The sequence below is a fragment of the Drosophila eugracilis genome, unplaced genomic scaffold (assembly GCF_018153835.1).
Source record: "Drosophila eugracilis isolate 14026-0451.02 unplaced genomic scaffold, ASM1815383v1 contig_2155, whole genome shotgun sequence".
NCBI classification, from domain to species: domain Eukaryota; kingdom Metazoa; phylum Arthropoda; class Insecta; order Diptera; family Drosophilidae; genus Drosophila; species Drosophila eugracilis.
Genome location: NW_024573039.1, coordinates 219,288 through 237,063, shown reverse-complemented (window position 1 = coordinate 237,063; position 17,776 = coordinate 219,288). Strand labels below are relative to the sequence as shown.

At 41.4% G+C, this 17,776-nt stretch overlaps 4 protein-coding genes across 8 annotated transcripts; 2 read left to right on the top strand and 2 right to left on the bottom strand.

Moving 5' to 3' along the window:
* Window positions 1-59: 59 nt before the first annotated feature.
* On the top strand, window positions 60-4,093 carry LOC108111882. 2 transcript variants are annotated; one of them, XM_017221512.2, is made up of 4 exons: window positions 60-515; window positions 605-640; window positions 1,463-2,963; window positions 3,258-4,093. In XM_017221512.2, exons 1-4 carry the CDS (start codon window positions 384-386, stop codon window positions 3,407-3,409), a joined length of 1,821 nt encoding a protein of 606 aa, XP_017077001.1. In that variant the 5' UTR covers window positions 60-383; the 3' UTR covers window positions 3,410-4,093. The 2 variants fall into 2 exon arrangements, with proteins under 2 accessions (XP_017077001.1, XP_017077002.1); XM_017221513.2 differs by lacking the exons at window positions 60-515; window positions 605-640 and adding an exon at window positions 684-770.
* Window positions 4,094-4,306: 213 nt separating this feature from the next.
* On the bottom strand, window positions 4,307-5,532 carry LOC108111883 (protein quiver). Of its 3 annotated transcripts, XM_017221517.2 has the most exons (3): window positions 5,487-5,532; window positions 5,337-5,426; window positions 4,307-4,786 (listed from the first exon to the last, which is right to left on the bottom strand). In XM_017221517.2, exons 2-3 carry the CDS (start codon window positions 5,395-5,397, stop codon window positions 4,395-4,397), a joined length of 453 nt encoding a protein of 150 aa, XP_017077006.1. In that variant the 5' UTR covers window positions 5,398-5,426; window positions 5,487-5,532; the 3' UTR covers window positions 4,307-4,394. The 3 variants fall into 3 exon arrangements, with proteins under 3 accessions (XP_017077006.1, XP_017077005.1, XP_017077004.1); XM_017221516.2 differs by lacking the exon at window positions 5,487-5,532 and having other exon boundaries at window positions 5,337-5,478; XM_017221515.2 differs by lacking the exons at window positions 5,337-5,426; window positions 5,487-5,532 and adding an exon at window positions 5,209-5,291.
* Window positions 5,533-5,993: 461 nt separating this feature from the next.
* Window positions 5,994-16,790, top strand: LOC108111872 (cytoplasmic dynein 1 light intermediate chain 1). Of its 2 annotated transcripts, XM_017221496.2 has the most exons (8): window positions 5,994-6,210; window positions 6,614-6,801; window positions 13,136-13,326; window positions 13,387-13,787; window positions 13,857-14,086; window positions 14,153-14,264; window positions 14,327-14,512; window positions 14,572-16,790. In XM_017221496.2, the coding sequence occupies exons 2-8, from the start codon at window positions 6,710-6,712 to the stop codon at window positions 14,839-14,841; spliced, it is 1,482 nt and encodes a 493-aa protein (XP_017076985.1). In that variant the 5' UTR covers window positions 5,994-6,210; window positions 6,614-6,709; the 3' UTR covers window positions 14,842-16,790. The 2 variants fall into 2 exon arrangements, with proteins under 2 accessions (XP_017076985.1, XP_017076986.1); XM_017221497.2 differs by having other exon boundaries at window positions 5,994-6,801.
* Window positions 6,809-12,104, bottom strand: LOC108111871 (armadillo repeat-containing protein 2). The gene is made up of 7 exons (XM_017221495.2): window positions 11,333-12,104; window positions 11,061-11,259; window positions 10,744-10,881; window positions 10,060-10,685; window positions 9,820-10,003; window positions 9,532-9,762; window positions 6,809-9,462 (listed from the first exon to the last, which is right to left on the bottom strand). Exons 1-7 carry the CDS (start codon window positions 11,731-11,733, stop codon window positions 8,647-8,649), a joined length of 2,595 nt encoding a protein of 864 aa, XP_017076984.1. The 5' UTR covers window positions 11,734-12,104; the 3' UTR covers window positions 6,809-8,646.
* Window positions 16,791-17,776: the final 986 nt, after the last annotated feature.

Here is a 17,776-nt window from a genome sequence, read left to right as displayed (position 1 = left end):
CTGCACACCATCCCATGCAAACGGACTATCGCAAACCTCAATTTTTTAATTTGGTCTGCACTTGCTCTTCACTAGCTATCTTACTTGGACTGGAAATAGCATCGATCTGGCAACATCGCCAGTTGATGCAACACATTTGAGCCATTTGTTTTGAACACTAAATTCCTTGAAAATCTCGACCCACCTTGCATTGCCTAGATATCAGGCAGAAACTATACTAAGTTATTAGTTCGTAAAAACATCTGTTACCGGTTTAATTGTTTGGAAATCCACCCAAAAAGTAGCCAATGAAATCCCACAAGTGATTCGCATCGAAACCAACAGTCGCGTGCGTGATTCCCACTATATCGGTCGTTATATATCCGCCATATAATCGGGCCAATATGAGTCGGACGCTCAAGGAGTACACCAAGTTTAAGTACTACATGGATAAGTGCTACGTGCTGCCGCTGGATCTGAAAAATGATATTATCTACTGCCAGCGTGCGTTGCGCGACTTCCTCAAGGTCCACGGGGTAAGTTTTTTGATGGCATTACATGTCGGCACATGCATTACTTAATTCCTTTGTCTTCTCTATTCCAAAATTCCATCTTAACCCCACAGTTGGTCTCGGACGTCTTCAGGGAACAGGCGGATGCGGTGGGTTAACAAGAAGAGCCTTTGTTTGGCGGCGGGAGCAGTGTTGCCAACGACACTTATTCCCTGGTGGACGCATAGGCTTCTGTAGCAAAGCACCCCAAATACCCACTGAATTCCAACACAAAGAACTGTATGTAGAACGTACTTCTAGAAGGAGTTACTCTAAAGCTTTAAAGCTAAGCGTTAGCAATGATTATGTTAGTGATATCATTTTGAAATGATATACACACCAAGAATTTCCCTAAAAGCTCTATGATTCAATATTTATTTTCAATATTTGGGTTAGAAGTATAAATTTAAGAAGGATCTACGTCATAATTTAAATCTATAATATATTTTATGTTGGACCTTTGAGCCCTTTTAGCACAAGCGCCCCATCTTAAGACTGAATCATCATCACAATTTAGCGAATAAATACTTTCACTTTTTTTCTCGTGCTAAAAAAACTTAAAAAATATAGTTTTTCGCAGAAGTAAATTGATAAACTTTTAAAAATGTCATAAATTTCGGATCATATTAATTCCATACAAAAAGTTGTAAATCTATTTGTTTATTCGGAATTTAAATGCGCAAATTCGTGCATCCACGTGTTTCTCGGTCCCTCTTTTTTAATAAAAATATAAAAATTATAGAAGTTAAGCTGTTATCAAAACAAGAAAACCGCGGACCAAACAAAATAGTTTACTTATATTGATCAGGTTGGCCATGAGAGGGTTAAATGGTCATTAGCACTTTGCGATTCCACCAGCAAACACCATCCAACCACTGACATTTTTTTAATATGAAGCTCACGCTTACTAAACCATTCGCTTAACCCATTAGGATCCCGTACAGATGCGCCGCATCTTGGACGAACTGGAGGAGGAGGTGTACGAGATCAACGCCGAACAGCAGTTCCTGCTGATGCGCTTGAACGATGACCTGGAAGGATTCTGCATGAAGCTGAAGGAGAACAACATCGCTGTATTGCCGGAATTAGCCAACGAGTTCGTTTCCAGCCAGGTAGTGCCGTTGATTGCCGATGCAAACTATAAAATCCATCCGAAGTCGGTGATGTGTCGGGACAACGAGGAGATGCTCATTCGCAAGCATTTCCTCTTGAGCCAGGACGATGAAGCTGGTGTGCCGCCGCTGAAACTCAGCGAACTGGACGAGAATATATCCCTGGTGTTGGCTCAGCCAGTAAAGGGATTAGGTCAGCAGATCGCAGCTGTTAATCCCCAGGCCCAGTGGCCCCAATCAGAGGAGGCACCAGCATCAGTGCCACCCTCACTTCAACCCCAGTCGGAGATGATGAAACGTTCGCTGGATTCGACGTCGCTTAAGCGTAAGAATATCACCTCCACTTCACCACCACCCTTGGCGCCCATAACACAAAAAGTAGTGGCTCCATCGACAGTACCAGCACAGCCGCCGCAACCACCAAATAATCCTCCAATAGACTTCGAGGTTGTGGCCCAGAGCCGGAAGAACTTGCATCAGGCCTTAAAGAGGGCCAGAAAGACCAAGCAGCAGCCTCGCTTGTTCGACGAGGAGGAAGATATAGAGATCACTAGTCTGGAAAACAATCGGAAAAACAAGACCAGCGAGCCAAGGAAGATACCGTCACCGCTGGAGATCACAAACGCTGCCGCCAACCAGGCACCCAATGCCTTAACCAAGAAATCCACGCCACAAATTCCACCTCAGATACCAGTGAAGAACAATTCGGCTAAGACCAAAAACACTCGCAGGAAATCCTCACCGACGCTCACATCAAACTCTCAGCCGCAGCCGCAGCCAGCGGTATCTCCGTCCGGCAGCTCCGATGATTCCAATGCGGAGCTGCAGCAGGAGCAGCAAAGGCTTTTTGCATCTGCCGCTCAGTGGCGCGATGAACCGCGCGAGATTCGTACCTTGCCGATGGATTACGGCCAGGAGTCGTTCCTTGGCCTCTTTGGCCTATACACGCCAGAGGTGCTTAAGAAGCTTAATCAACGCCACTCCAAGCGGAAGCGTCGCACCGTTCAGAATGCCAGCGGTGTGGATTTCCACTATGGCCAGCAATTAAATGCAATGGAAACATTGGTCTTGGGTACTCGCGGTCACAAGAAGGTCAAGGATAAACCGGAATTCCTACTATCGCCGAAGGAGAAGCGGTTGCAAGCTAACTCAAAGAGGGCTTACACACGTAAAAGCAAATCGCCGGACAAGATCACAGAGAAGAACTCTAGCGGCGGTGGAGGAGGAGCAGGATCTGTAGTATCATCTTGTCAGCATGGCGAGGGCGGGGCCTCCAAGTGTCGAAAATGCCGCGAGTGCAGAGAGTGCAAACGGCGTGTTGGTGAGTCATAATCTGAGTTTTTTTTTTTCGCTTGAGTCCGACCAATAGTTCGTCAACTTCTCCAATGACCTTAATTTACAAAATCATTATATAGAAACGGGTCAAGCTGATGACGGAGGCTAGTAGCTAATAAAAAAAATTGGTGACGAAAGCCACCGATTTTGCAGTCTTATAGATTAATTAATATGCAAAATTTTTAACAATTAAATATGCATACATATTAAATATTAAATAACTAGATTTAATTTTGTTCCTAAAACCTGTTCTAATTTCATTTTTACGCTTGTTTTTCAGAACCCGAAGCGATGTACTGCCATTTTTGCAGTGGCCTTTATCACATGGACTGCCACGAGGCCACCAAAAATCGCCAGCAAATGCAGCTCCAGAATTCTCGGTGCCCGCCGTGCTTCCGCGAGCACATGGAGAAGTTGCGTGATACCAAGTGAACTGGATATTTGATACTTTCTAAAATGTTTTTTCTTCTGTTTTTCAAAGTGGAACCACAAGTTGTTGTATAAATTAGTTGCCACCTCAGTCCAATGGACATGGGCATTTATAAGACGCCTCCCTTCGTTCAAAATTTAGCTAAGCCGAAAGTTCTTAAATTGTCATTCGAATTTAACCGTTTTTTTTTTCTTTTTTTTTGAGCTCGCTCTTGATTTTAAGATTTCTTTTACAGTTTTGCTTTAATCAAGTTAAGTTTGTATGTAGCAATGTGCATACGTAAGAGATATTAAAAATAAATAAATACAAAAATAGCCAGCAAACCCAGCTCCAGAATTCTCGATGCCCGCTGTGGAAAAGTTGCGTGATACCAAGTGAACTGGATATTTGATACTAAGTTTTTTTTTCTGTTTTTCAAAATGAAACCACAAATTGTTATATAAATAACGTGCCTTCTCAGTTGAATGGACATGGGCATTTATAAGACCTCTGCCTTCGTTCAAAATTTAGCTAAATCGAAAGTTCTTAATTTGTCATTCGAGTTTAAACGTTTTTCTTTTTTTGAGCCAAGAGCGAGGGATAAAATTGATTAAAAGTTTTCTTCTACATTTTCGCATTATTCAAGTTAAGTTTGTATGTAGCAATGTGCATACGTAAAAGTGATTCAAATAAATATATGAATATTATTATTATATTGTTTCTGAGTGCGATTTCCTGATAGCCGACTGACCTCCATTGGTTACTTGGGGTGTGAAGTCTAGCGGGTGATCACGTTTATAAAGCATGGGCTTACTTTGGTCACAGTAAATATAACTCAATGATTAACTTTATCAGAGTTTATGACTCCCTTGAAAAGCAGGAAAACACTTTTTAAATAATAACAAAAAAAAAGGTTTGTATTTTGAAATTGTAAATATTGCATTTCGTTTTGATGAGTATTAAAAAATGTATATACACATTGCAGGCGGCTAAAGGCACTGAAGCAGTCTAGGTCCGGAACCGCTGGAGCAGGACGCCGAGCAGCGGCAGAATCAGGATTATGATCATTGGAGGCGCACTAGACCAACTTCTAGTGCCGTTGCACAGGTCGCCCTGGCAGAAGCACATGTATACCTTCTTGTAGTTGTAAATGGTGTTCGCACAGCGATCCATGTTGTCATCGGGACCACGCTGCACGCACATCCGCTGAACGGCCAGATCATAGTCGTCGATGGCATAGGTACCGCCACCCTCGATCACCTTGCCGCACCAGCCGCTGGCACAGGGAATGGCCGCCACTCCCGGCTCCTGCTCCACGTCCGTCGCATTGAAGGTGAACGGGTCCTTACAGCTACCCAACTCTCCTCGGGATCGGCACTGGTAGCATCGACGCAAGAGGCCTGCAATTTGTATAAAAAATAATTTTATAGAGCAAAATGCCAGACATTGGATAAAAACTAATAATGAAATTTGAAATCCCGTGATGCGGTTTTTTAGTGTTAAGGTTAAACATTTTTATAAATTATTAAATAAGTCAAAAGCAATCAAATTTACAAACACATTATTAAAGAAAATTACAAAATTGTTGACCTTCAATTTAAAAACTGTAATTAAAAATTAAATTATGTAAAAAAGCTTAACTAAATGTAATTATGAATAAAGTATTAACAATTTTTGTCAAAATAAAAGTGAGTCATTTAAAAATATAATTTCTTTATATTACTTTTAGAAATTAATTTAAAATTTGGAAAAGCAAAAAATATCCTAATAGATCTTAAGGAAAAATGATAACAAATTCAAAAACAATTTCGAGAACATATACCCTGTTTATTATTTAATTTTCGCTGTTTTCCCCGTTTAAAAATAAAAGTAGAGCACGCACACAAATGCAACATGCACACAACACACATGCAACTGAAACAAAAGACTTAAACGAGAACACGAACTCACCATCGATTTGGACCATGCTTATTAGAAAAATCACAGCCAAAAAAAGGCTACTCGATTGCATATTCCCGTCTTCCTTTCCCTTCTCTTTCTCTATTAAACAATATAATGAGTGGTAAAAATATAAATATGTTAAGATTAAGCAGACAATACCGTGATATAGTGTTACCAGGCGTACAAAATTACCCTACCACGAAAAATATAAGAAAGTCTTTTTATTAAATAATTACCTTTAAACTTATAATAATGTAATGCAAATAAAAATACAATTTTAAATGAAAACATAAAAATTAAATACTTACTAGATTAATATAAGATTTGAATATAACTAACATTATCATTTGAGACAAATTGGAAAATTTATATTTGGATTTTAATAGGTATAAAAAGCTTAAAACAAATTTTTAAGCTGTACAATATGTTACAAATATTAAGATAAAATTTGTTGACATTTGGTGTTGATTTTCATAAAATATATCGAAAAAGTAGAAAAAAGTAATTAATACAAATAGGCGATCACTTTTTTAAAAAAATAAGTTAGAAAAGTAACGATAGTTAATTTAGAAATTCATCGGATAAAAACTGCTAGCACACTTTAAAAATATACTAAATATATACTGCGCTTTGATATGTAACCATCGATTGGCTTGGGAGTTATCGATGTATCGCGAAAACATAGACTTCTGTTCCAGCACTAGTTTGTCGTACAAAATATTTTTTCCGTAGCGAAAAACTCATTTTCCTCGCTTGCCCGTCAATAGTTTTTTGTTATTTTTTGTCGGCCACAATTGCAGCGTTTTAACGGAGGCCCAGCGGACGTGCGTGAAAATCCAGGGCCGCGAGTTTTCACCGGAGAGCGAAGAGCGTGAGAAACTGCGTACGTACGAAAAGAAAAAAAAGTGGGCAACCAAAAAAAAGAAGGAAAAAGAGCGAGAAGAGAAGAGGAAATTTTGCGAATTTGTCAGCAGCTGTGCGTCGTAACTAAAGCAACAAAAAAGCTAGAGATAGATAGTCAGAGGAGTGGAGAAGAAAGAGAGAGAGAGAGAGAGCGGTGACGAATGCACAGGGAATAAAACAAAAAGACAAGTGCACAGCCTTGCATTGCCATAAACAAATAAAGTAAAATGATTTAAATAGACTGCAAAATCATATGCAGCCGACACCTGGCAGCCGTCTCGCTCTGCCGCGCATGTGTTTGTTTTTGTTTGCCAACTGTTTCTCATCTTCTTTCTCTATCCCACCACTCTCTCTCACTCTGTCTTCCCCCCCTTCTCATATAGCGCCAGCACATCCCGATTCCCAATTGGACCCGACCAGGAGTGGAGAGCGTTCCAATAGGAGTACTGCATCGCATAGCCGTTAAATACAACAACAACATGGCACTGGACAGTGGTACGCAAACGAATGCGCTGACATCATCCTTCACCACCAAGAAAAAGGATGCGGCCACGGAAAAGGAGAACCTATGGTAAGTGCAAATTCCGCCCCAAGAAATATCCCCAAAAAGGAGCCCCCAGAAAACCTTAGCCCCAAGTAATCAAATGAGCATAACTAAGGGTGTAACCCAAAAACCGTAAAAACCCCTGAAAAATATGTTTATGAATGAAACACCAATAGGTTTCCAAATAAGCGGAGAATATGTCCTCTTGCTAACCGATTCCTTTAAGGAATTTGCCTTTTTGTGATTTGCAAAAAGAACTAGTTAATCTCAGTGATAAAATCAAAAGGTATTTAAATTAAAGGATTATAGCAAAGGAAGGGAAACCTGGTAGCTATAATTATTGCACCTTATAGAACTTAAAGAAAAACCAACCTATCTAGATAGCGATTAAAAAATATATAGAAAACGTATTAGGTACAATAATTAATGCAATTAGACCACAAAAAAAAAAGAGAATTCGAAAAGATAAACAAAAAAGAAACCCATAAGAGCGGGCGCTCTGTTTTTCTCTTTAATTATTTTTTGTTGATAACTTTCTTTAGATGACGTTTGCTAACTGATTTTTGCCACCACTATTATCTTACTTTTTTGGCCGTTGGTTACTGATATTCATTAATTTCGAATTTCGGTTTATGACAGCCGGCAAACTCAGAGTTATGTTTAACTAGAGTCAAAAAAAAAACCAGCTGATTCCATCGGCATGTTGTAATTTCTTCTTTTCTTCTACCCATATTTCCCTACTTAACCTCAAATGTTTCCGGAATATTTACAAGCTTTTGCTAATATAAATTAATAAACAAAATGCGTAAATAATATTACAAGAAAGAAAAGAGCAGGAATGGGAGATAAAGACGCACAGAAAAGAAAACAGAGAGGAAAACAGAAGCAGAGAGAGAGAGAGGGTGAAAGAAAGAGCAACAATGTGCGGGGATGATTCATAAATTCACCAAACAAAAAAAAAAAAAAAAAAGAAAAACAAATCGAGGGCAGCGTTTACCTTTTTTCTTATTGATAAATTTTTCTACACTCATACTTATAAATAAAACCCAGCTTAATGGGCTAGCAGCCAATAAGACCGATTCCAATTGGAACCCAAACTTGGCTTTAAGACGTGCGTGTATTGGTTTCCGCTGGTGTATGGGTGTGCTAACGATGTTGTCATCACTTGAATATGTCGTTTGGTTTAAACTACACTAGCTAACACAGCACCTGGGAAATATATATAGAACAGCTGTTTTATATACTGATACTGATACTCTTTAGATTCTTTAGAAAAATTTGGAAGAAACAGAAGCGTTAACAATTGTTTTCTATGACCAAACATTGTTATACTGAGATCATATCATATATCACAAGTGCTTGTCGTTTTCTTTTAAATTATAAATATGCAGCGTTAATGAGAATACCATATCTAAAGATATTTAAAGTAAACAAAGATATCTTAAACTAAAATTCAGGAAAAGGCTAACTATAGCTCTGAAAGCAGATGACTCAGTTCGTAAACCCTTTTTGCAAACCAAAAACCTAAAGTATGTAGCCTAGTGTTTTTAAACAACAATAACTTGTTCGCATAAACATTTCCTCTTTTAAAAGTAATCGTCATATTTGTTGATATTGATAAATGATCATTGTCAAAACATTTTCATCATATAAATGTTTAATGTTTGTAATTTAACATGATTTATTATTTGTTTAATGAAATATTTAATGTAGGGTCAGTATTGATTTATCGTATGAAACTTAACTTTCAAAACAATTAGAAGAGTATTTTAAAACATATTTTTATTGGCTTTGATTATTTGGTTTAAGATATTTATCGAATAATGTTGCAAACACATATAAATACTAAAAAACTATTCGAACGAACTTCCACTACATTTCCTCGATGAATACATCTTTATCGTCTTCGTTATCGGCATGCTGTGGCACCAAAGTCTGCGATTGCTGCTGTCTATCGAAATTGTTTTGGATGCGTTCCAGCAAATCGGTGGCAACCAATGCAAAATCCTCCCACAAAGCATCATGAGTCTCTGGATCCGTTTCCGCCGCATCTATATCTTCCTGTTCCCCGTCTGGTTCTTCTTCATCGTTATCGGTATCGCCGGGAAGTAATCGATCTTCATCGAGATAATCGGCCAGCAGATCGCTCACTTCATCAAGAATATTACCGCTCTGGCAAAGATTAGCCGCACACTGTCCATCGATGAGAAGATTCCAGAGGGCCTGGCAAACGATATTGGCCAGGAACCAATCCTCCTGCTCCAAAGATCCGCGCAACAGTAGGGATAAAAGTTCTGCTCCTCGGAGTTGCAGAAAGGGACCTCGCTGTTCGCCATCGCCCAAGAGATTCACTAGAACACCAATGGCACAGGTGCGCAGCTCGTAATCCTGGCCAGCTGCCTGTTTCGTCAGCTGCTGCACCATCAATGGCAATCCTCCGGCTGCACAGAAACAACGACGTGCGCGCTCATTCCTTGTGAGATTACCCAGAACTCGGGCCAATTCCACTTTGGTTACTGACGTCTGACAGCTGCTTAAAACTTTGGCCAGAGAACCGGACAGGTCGTCAATCAGACTCTGAAGAGATCCCTCAGCCAAAGGCTGCACAGCTGCCTGTTTGTCCTGATAGAAGCAAAGATTGTGCAGGGCACCTAAGGTGGCATGTAGAAGTTCCTGTTGTTCCGGGGACTAATCCAATGATAAGAACATAAAAACTATTAATTTCTGGACATGATCATTGGGGCTTTAAAAACTCACCTTCTTCTTGGCCAACTCCCCGCTGGTTTTGCTCAAAAGCTGCATCAGCACAGCGCCCAAGGAACGGACATTTCCCAAGCCAGCGCCCACTTCGGCATTCACGCTCATATTGGCCACCACCCGTATCAACTTGATTTGAGCATCCAAAAGAGCCACGCTGGTGGGTGAGCGTTCATTTAGCTGCTCCAGGACATTCAGAAGATACTCCATGGCCACATCGTTGTGAAAGTACTGCAAAAAGCATATAATTTATTAATATTAATTAATAGGATTATTGAAAAAACCCACCTGTATCCGCGCTGATTCGTGTTTGGCCAATATATTGCCCAGCATGTAGCCCAATCGACTTAGTACCGCCAGCAGACGTTCACTGCACTGACCACCACCGGCACAAGATGGGCCCAGAAGCAGGCCTATCCTGGCAGCATAGTTGTGCAGCGTTTCACAGCAATCAGAGTCCTCCGAAAGAACACTAGAAAGGGAATCGATTTTGAGTAAGAAATGATAGAAAGTTAAAGTTAATCCCACCTTAGAGTGCGCACCACATTGGCTTGAACCTCCAGTTCGCCCATGGAAACCTCGGCTGCTCGGATAAGATGCGGACAGGCTAGTTGTAATTGCAGCTGCAGACGCTGCTGCTGCTGGGAAACATCTGCCAGAGCTCTCATGGCGGCCGATAATTGATAGAGTGTGTGAAGCGGCGGACCCTGAAGGCGTTTGGTGGCTCCCGCCTCATTCAACATCTGCAGGTGCAATATCATCAGTTCCACGGCGCCGTGACGAGCCAGACGGGAAACCAACGTTTGCTGACCCGTCAATTTTCTAGGACAAAGGGCAGCGGTTATGGCTGTCAGAGCAGGAGGCATAAGAGCAGGAATAGGCAGCGAATGATTTTCGCCGGTGTTCTCCAAACCAATCCAATTCCGATTCAGGGCATCATCACGCTCCTGGGCACTGCTGGCGGTCAAGAAACGTATACAACCATAGGCATAAATGCAAGCCTCCGGCTCATCCAAAGGCGAGGCGTGTCCCAAGCCATCAATAAGCAGTTCAAGTACATCGTGTTCGTGGAACAAGGCATCATGTTGTTCGTGTCTGGCCACCTTAAAGATCAGCTTGCAGGCACCGGTAAGATTACTGCCCGTAACCCTAAGCTGAAAGGTGAAATGTGTTATAAAATCATATAAACGATGTATTTGTGGAAATACTCACTGCCAAAACCACTCGAGCCACAGCCAAAAGAACACGCGGAGAACTGCATTCGACCAAGCCATAGAGACCTCCCAGGATGAAACCACGCTTGAAGTTGCGCTCCTGCTTTCTCACGCGAGTATAAAGCTCCTGGAGGATCTGTGATGGGTACAAATGTGTCAATCAGTCAGTTAAATACGCCTTAGGGACTGGTAAATGGTTCCTTCATAAAATATCAATAATTATTGACCAAAATTGTGAAATACAGAAAGGGGAATATGGAATCCGCCATATCGAATGGGATTTCCCAGAAACCTTGTAACATGCCACATACTTACCGCATTTATGTGCTGCACCGTTTCATCACTGCAATCCTTGAGACCACTGTGCTGCTTTAGCAGTTCAATCAGGGTTTCTGTGCTGGATTGACACAGTAGAGCTCCGTTTCTGGTGGGCATTGGCGTGGCCGGTCCAGAACCCGAAAGAGCCGGCAACTGACGTGGGGTCGATGGTTTCTCATTTTGCAAATACCGCATGCTTTGTAAGAAGGAAGAAGAAAATGGAAAATCTTTAATAGTCGTGTCATCGAATTTCCCTTAGGATAACCTACGAAAAAGCACTGGGTGGCCGTCCTGCCAGGGCGACTTTGCCGTATAAAACGCGTCCGGACTCGCGAGGCGTAATAGGTCGTCGAGTGCTGACCAGACGGGCACCACCGGTGGCCATCAGGGGAACGGCATTAACGGATTCGCCAAGAAACATCTTGGCCTCGCTAATGAGTTCCGCGGATGTCTTGCGCCTGCCCATTCCACTAGAGCCACTGGAAACCAGGCCCAGTTTGTTAAGATTCTGTTCACTGGCATGCGGATGGTGGCGCATTTGATGGTGCTTCGCCTGCTGCTGCTGCTGCTGCCTGTCCGGTTTCTCCGATTCCTGATGTTTGGCCTTATCGGCCGGAATCTCTTGAGGACGCGTCTCGCTGCGCGAACGTCGCCTCAAAAGCAAACTCATCTTGAAGTTCTCTTATGGTATTATAACGTAAGCTCAAATTTTCAAATGAGGAAAATATACAATCAATGTAGAATCCAACCAACGCGACCAACAGTTCTTGACGGACTCCTCGAGGGCAGCTTGGAGTTTGCCTGGAAAGTGTACTTTTCGTTTGGCTTTTTCGCGTGCACCATGCCAACGGGGAACCACTCCACCTTTACCACCTTCGCCTCCACCCCATCGAAGGAGTCCACGAAGTACCCGCCAACCAACTAGCCACCACCAAATGGAGAACGTTAAAACGTTCGTTTACCAGTGCACAGTGGGGCGCAGGTAGATTTTCCCTCGAAGTGGGTCAAAGGTTGGAGTAAGGTTGGGAAAATTATAGAGGAGGATGCGGAATTTAATTGGTTTTTGAGGGAAAGCAAAAGTATGTTAGAGAAATGGACTTTAATGGTTTATTTTTATTACAACAAGAAGAAGATTTAATAGGATTCGTTTAATATTTAGATTATTTGAGTCTTATTAAAGGCATTGAATAGTTTTAGCCAGTCCTTGTTTAATTTGATTCTTTGCTAACAATAGTAATCATAAAAATCTATCTGATGATCATATTACGACAGCTTGAACCACTGTGCCTCCTGTTCGTATAGGCAAATGAGAAAGCGCCGCATTCAATAAAGGAACCGACCAAAACAAAACAATCGAAACGAACTGGAAAAGTGCTCGGTCGGCAATCGATATTCCCCATAGTCCCATCGGGAGACGCGGAGGTGGCGAGTGCGGGGCAGCAGCAAGACCTTTGGTCAATTTGCATGTTCTGGCAGCCAGGCAGCTAGGACAGGACACTCTGTCCGGGCTGTCTGTACGGCAGGATGGTACGAGCACAAGTATTTCATTCCACATCAATTGAAAATTATTTAATTGGTCTAATTGAATTGCAGACATTGCTGCGACGTTTGAAAATCGCATGCAAAACCATATCAAATATTGACGTAGTAGTTCCGAAACACTAAAATTGAGCACGAACCGTGGGCTGGGAAATATGAGAGGGACTTTTACATATAAATTTCTATATATATATTATATATATAGTGTGTGGGTTCGTTGGGGGAGGCCCGTCAATTAACTTGATGGCGGAATGTTGCGAAAAGGGAAATGTGAATGAATGACGGACCTGTGACCTGAATTCGATTACGTGTGTCAAGCGGAAAAGCTAAAGGAAATATAATGCGTAGGATTCGCAAAGTTCCAAAAAGTTTGAAGATCGTGGGAAGTTAGGATTTGGGTCCTATGCTAAATTGATTTAAAATGAAAACTATGAAACTGTATGTTGTCTTCTATTGATTACAAACTTATTTAACTTTTCGCGAGTTAATATTTTATTAATAATGCAAACATAAACCCATATTTTTCCTTACAGGTCGGCAATATTGAATGAAGTACAAACACAGGGCAGCACAAAACTTCCATCAAACAAATCTGTACTAGTATTAGGCGACAATGCCACCGGAAAGACGACACTCATTGCCAAACTGCAGGGCGTCGAGGATCCAAAGAAGGGTTCCGGCCTGGAGTATGCCTACATCGATGTCAAGGACGAGTACAGAGACGGTAAGTAATTAGTTCCTGTAATGAAATAAAATAAATATTTAATTTGTTATCCCATCGTAGACATGACGCGTTTGGGCGTTTGGGTTCTGGACGGTGATCCAGGACACACAAACCTGCTACACTATGCGCTCAATGAAACGAACTATGCACACACACTCGTCATCCTCACCGTTTCGATGACGCAGCCGTGGGGCTGGCTAGAGCAGCTGAACCATTGGATCAAAGTCCTGGGACAGCATATCGAGAGCCTGCAGCTGGACGCCAAAGAGAAGGAGGCGGCCCGCCAGCGACTAGCCACTACGTGGCAGAGTTATTGCGAGGTGGGCGATGACCTGGATCCAGGTTCTCCGGTCAAGCGGACGATGCGCAACAACTCGATCGACGAGGATGACCTGCTGCCGCTGACGGAGGACGCACTAATTACAAATCTGGGCCTCGACATCGTTGTTGTGGTAACAAAGGTAAGTGTGGGCAGTTAAATCTCAGATATACTAAATTGTTTCATGTATTAAAAATATTTTCATTTATAGACGGACTACATGACCACGCTGGAGAAGGAGTACGAGTATCGCGACGAGCACTTCGACTTCATCCAGCAGTGGATACGTAACTTCTGCCTGCGGCACGGCACTTCGCTGTTCTACACGAGCGTCAAAGAAGACAAAAACTGTGATCAACTCTACAAATATCTGACGCATCGAATTTATGGTCTACCATTTAGTACGCCAGCGCTAGTCGTTGAGAAGGATGCGGTACTCATGTGGGTGTCCTTGTTATCTTTTCAATATTATTCAACTTTATAAATAATCAATCAATATCATTGCAGTCCGGCTGGCTGGGATAGCCTGAAGAAGATTAGTATTTTGTATGAGAATATGCATGGAGTCAAGGCCGAAAATCCCTACACAGACATTATCAAATCACCGCCAACTAGAAAAGTATGTCGCCCCCAGCTTGCTCGGTTTATACTTTTTATATTCATTTGTGACTCCGTTTTTAGGCGGTTTCCAATCGGGAGGCAGAAGTGCAGACGGAGGACGAGCAGGCCTTTTTGGCCCGACAGCAGGAGATCCTTAAGCAGGGCGACCAGGTGCGCGGAGAATCTCCACTGAGATCGCAGGGTGTGGGTAGCAACAAGAGCGGACCCCGAACACCCGGCACTGCAGGCCAGAGTTCACCCAAGAAGGTGGGTTATTCTTATTAACGAAGTACGAATTAAGTCTAACTAAATTGTCTCTGTATTAGATTGATCCCAAGCTAACGCCAGCCACGCCTGGCGCTGAGGGCGTTCTGGCTAACTTCTTTAACTCGCTGCTGCACAAAAAGTCGGGCAGTCCGGCGAGCGGTGGTCCGGGTGGAGCCGGCAGTCCGGCGGGACCGGGTCGTACGGCCAATGGTACGGATGCAATGATGACACCCGAGAAACTGGCCGTACGCACAGATGCGGCCGCCGAGCTGGATCGGTTATCGCGCAGCGTAAAGAAAGAGATCGACATGTCGCAAAGTGAGTGTTGAGCCGTAGTCAACCAGCAGCAACACTGACACCACAGCAGAACCACAGCGGCAGCAGCAACAACAACAACAGAACCAGAACAACATGAAAACGTTATTTAAGCAGCAAAGGAAGGGCAGAGACTCGTAGAGAACGCAGGACCAGTAATGCTGGAGAGCAACTAAGGGAACCACAATTTCATACAGCTGTTAGATCATTCAATGGTCTGCCAGTTGGTGTACGGGCTATCATCAGTTAGGGGTTATAGTATTTAAAATGGAAACTTCAGGGGAGGCAAACTCTTAAGTGAATGTAAAATCTTTATGAGGTTAACTAATGATGATCTTGATATATACTAATCAAGAGACCTTTTGTAAATGATTTAAATCAGGGCTTTAAAAGAGTTGTTAAACACAAAGTCCCCTAACAAAGACAATGTCAAGTTTTCTAACTCCAATTGCCCCTTAAAACTGATCAATGCCCAGAGATTTTTCATAAACTTTTAAATCTTCCTGGTACTCATGTGATGAGTTCCACAACCACGAGTGATTCTTTTTTACGAGCCTCCTGCGGCATACTCAAAAACCTTCGATAGGAAATGAAACAAAAAACAAAACGAAAACTAGGATTGTGAATTATAACGATGAACAAGAGAAGAGACATTCGCCACTTAATGGTTTAGCTTAGAAAAACAGTTTTCTATTTGAAGAAAGTTGAACCCCCCCCCGTCTGCATGTGTTAAAAGGGTCTTGGCGACAGACAGAGAGAGAGGAGAGATATAGAGAAGGGATTATGATAAGGATAATGTGAAGTAGTTTTTTTTCTTTCGCGGTTCCCCACACACGATTGTATAATAAATTATTAAACAAACAAAAAGAAAAACAAGTTGTAAAATGTAATTAACAAACAGACAGTCCAAGATCACTGAGGATTAAGAGAATGGTATGCGCTTAGCTTGTATGTACTTTTTAATTATATTAATTAATTACACACCCACTCACTTTTGTTGATTCGGTAGTGTAGTATTTATACCAGGAGAGATCGAGAAGCTCCTATCCATTATCGTGTATACATTTTTAGTTAACCCACGAAATGCGTTTCTTTGCTTTTGTTCAAACCAACCAATATCAGGCCAATCAAAGTAACCAACCAACCAATCAACCAACCAACGAAACCCTTTGTAATTAATTTTAACCTTAATCCTGTCAATTTTAATGTAGGCAGCTGTACGTCTTCATTTTAAAGCAAGTTTTTATTTAAGCCATTTTAAACGAGCGTGGACCACAAACTAACTATCGCATATGTGTCTGAAACAAGAGACCAAGTTAACAGAACTGGATCGCACCTCGCCTTCGCCCTTGGCCCAGGCGATAATTCTATTTTATTATTATGATTATGATTTATTCGAATCAAGAAGAAGCTCTTTCCTTTTGCCATATGTATTCCACCAAATGTATGTATGCCCTTCTGATCGGCCGATTTAGTTTCTATAACCTTTCTGTATCTTTCATTTTCTTTTCCTTCTGTTCAACTCTTTGCCTCTCGCTCTTTGCCGTGTGTCGTCAGAAGCAACCACAAAAAAAAAACAAAAAACAAATCATAAATAACAAATTAAAAAGATGAATTAACTGAATGAATTGTGCTACAGAAACTATTTTTATGTAATAAAATAAAATAATTATATTAAATATATTGTATAACATTATATATATATATCTATATATATATATATATGAAACCCAGAGCAAAGTAAAAATATTGTGCAAGCGAATTATTTAAATAAATTGATCGGTATTTGAAAACTCCCAAAAATGAACAAAGCTAAAAAACACACACACACACGCAAAAATAACTTAATGTAAATTAAAGCAAAAAAAAAGAAAACAATATAGACATCAAATCAGCGTCAAAAACTGCAACAAAAAAGTAAAATAAATTAAATAAAATTTCCAAAAAACACAAAAAAATTAAATCAAATCAAAAGTTGTTTTATTTTCAAGGTTTTAACTTACATTCTCTCTAAGAAATAACTTTAAAAATTCAAAAACTTAACTGATTAACTAGATTTGATTGAGTGTTTGCTATTTTTTATTAATCTATTTTTCTCAATTTTTTAGCACATGTGTAAGGGGAGAAAAGAACTTCAAAAAACTGGTTACAAAAGTTTACTTTGATATGCGGGACTTTTATTAATGATGAGAGGCTCCTTTGACGATTATCGCACGGGACGAGGCCAACTGGCCGGGGTAAGGCCCAATTGCAACCAGGTTCACCCTCACATCATTGCTATTTTCATTCCGATAGTGATTTTTCCAAACATTTTCCTTCTCCCCCTTCTTACACTCTGCGAAATAACCAATATTTAAGAATTTGTAGATTTATTTTCAACTTTTTCAATCAGATATATCTAAAATTGTGATAACTTTGGTTAGTTGGTGATGATGTGGCAGTGGCTCTTGCTGGCTTCCATTTCCCCAGGGGTGTCGGGGTCCTCTGATTGTTTTCTGCGAGTGCATGTGTCTTTCCAAGGATCCAAGGACCGAGTGGAACAGCTGGCAGCTGGCTGGTTTGCTCTCCCCTCCCTCCCGCATTGCCTTGATGGCTCCAAGGATAACACTTTGCTTGACCTTTCTCCGTGTGTGTGTGTGTGCGAGCGCGTGATAAATGATGACGCCAGTCTACCCCGGCTCCTTTGGCCCTTTTGGTCCTTTCGGTTACTTATTGTTTCAGCCCGCATCCTTTGTGCCCGGCGACAGTTTTGCCAAGTTTGCTACTGCTGCTACCGCCTGCCACTCCCACTTCTGGATTTGCCGTAGCACGTGCTCATTTTCCTTATTGCCCGGCCTGACTTAGCGCCTTTTCTGCCAGCCTCGATTTGGCTCAAAAAAATATTGACATTGATTTTGATTTCCTTTTTGCGATTTGATGGCTTGCTGCCTCCTGCACGTACAACATACT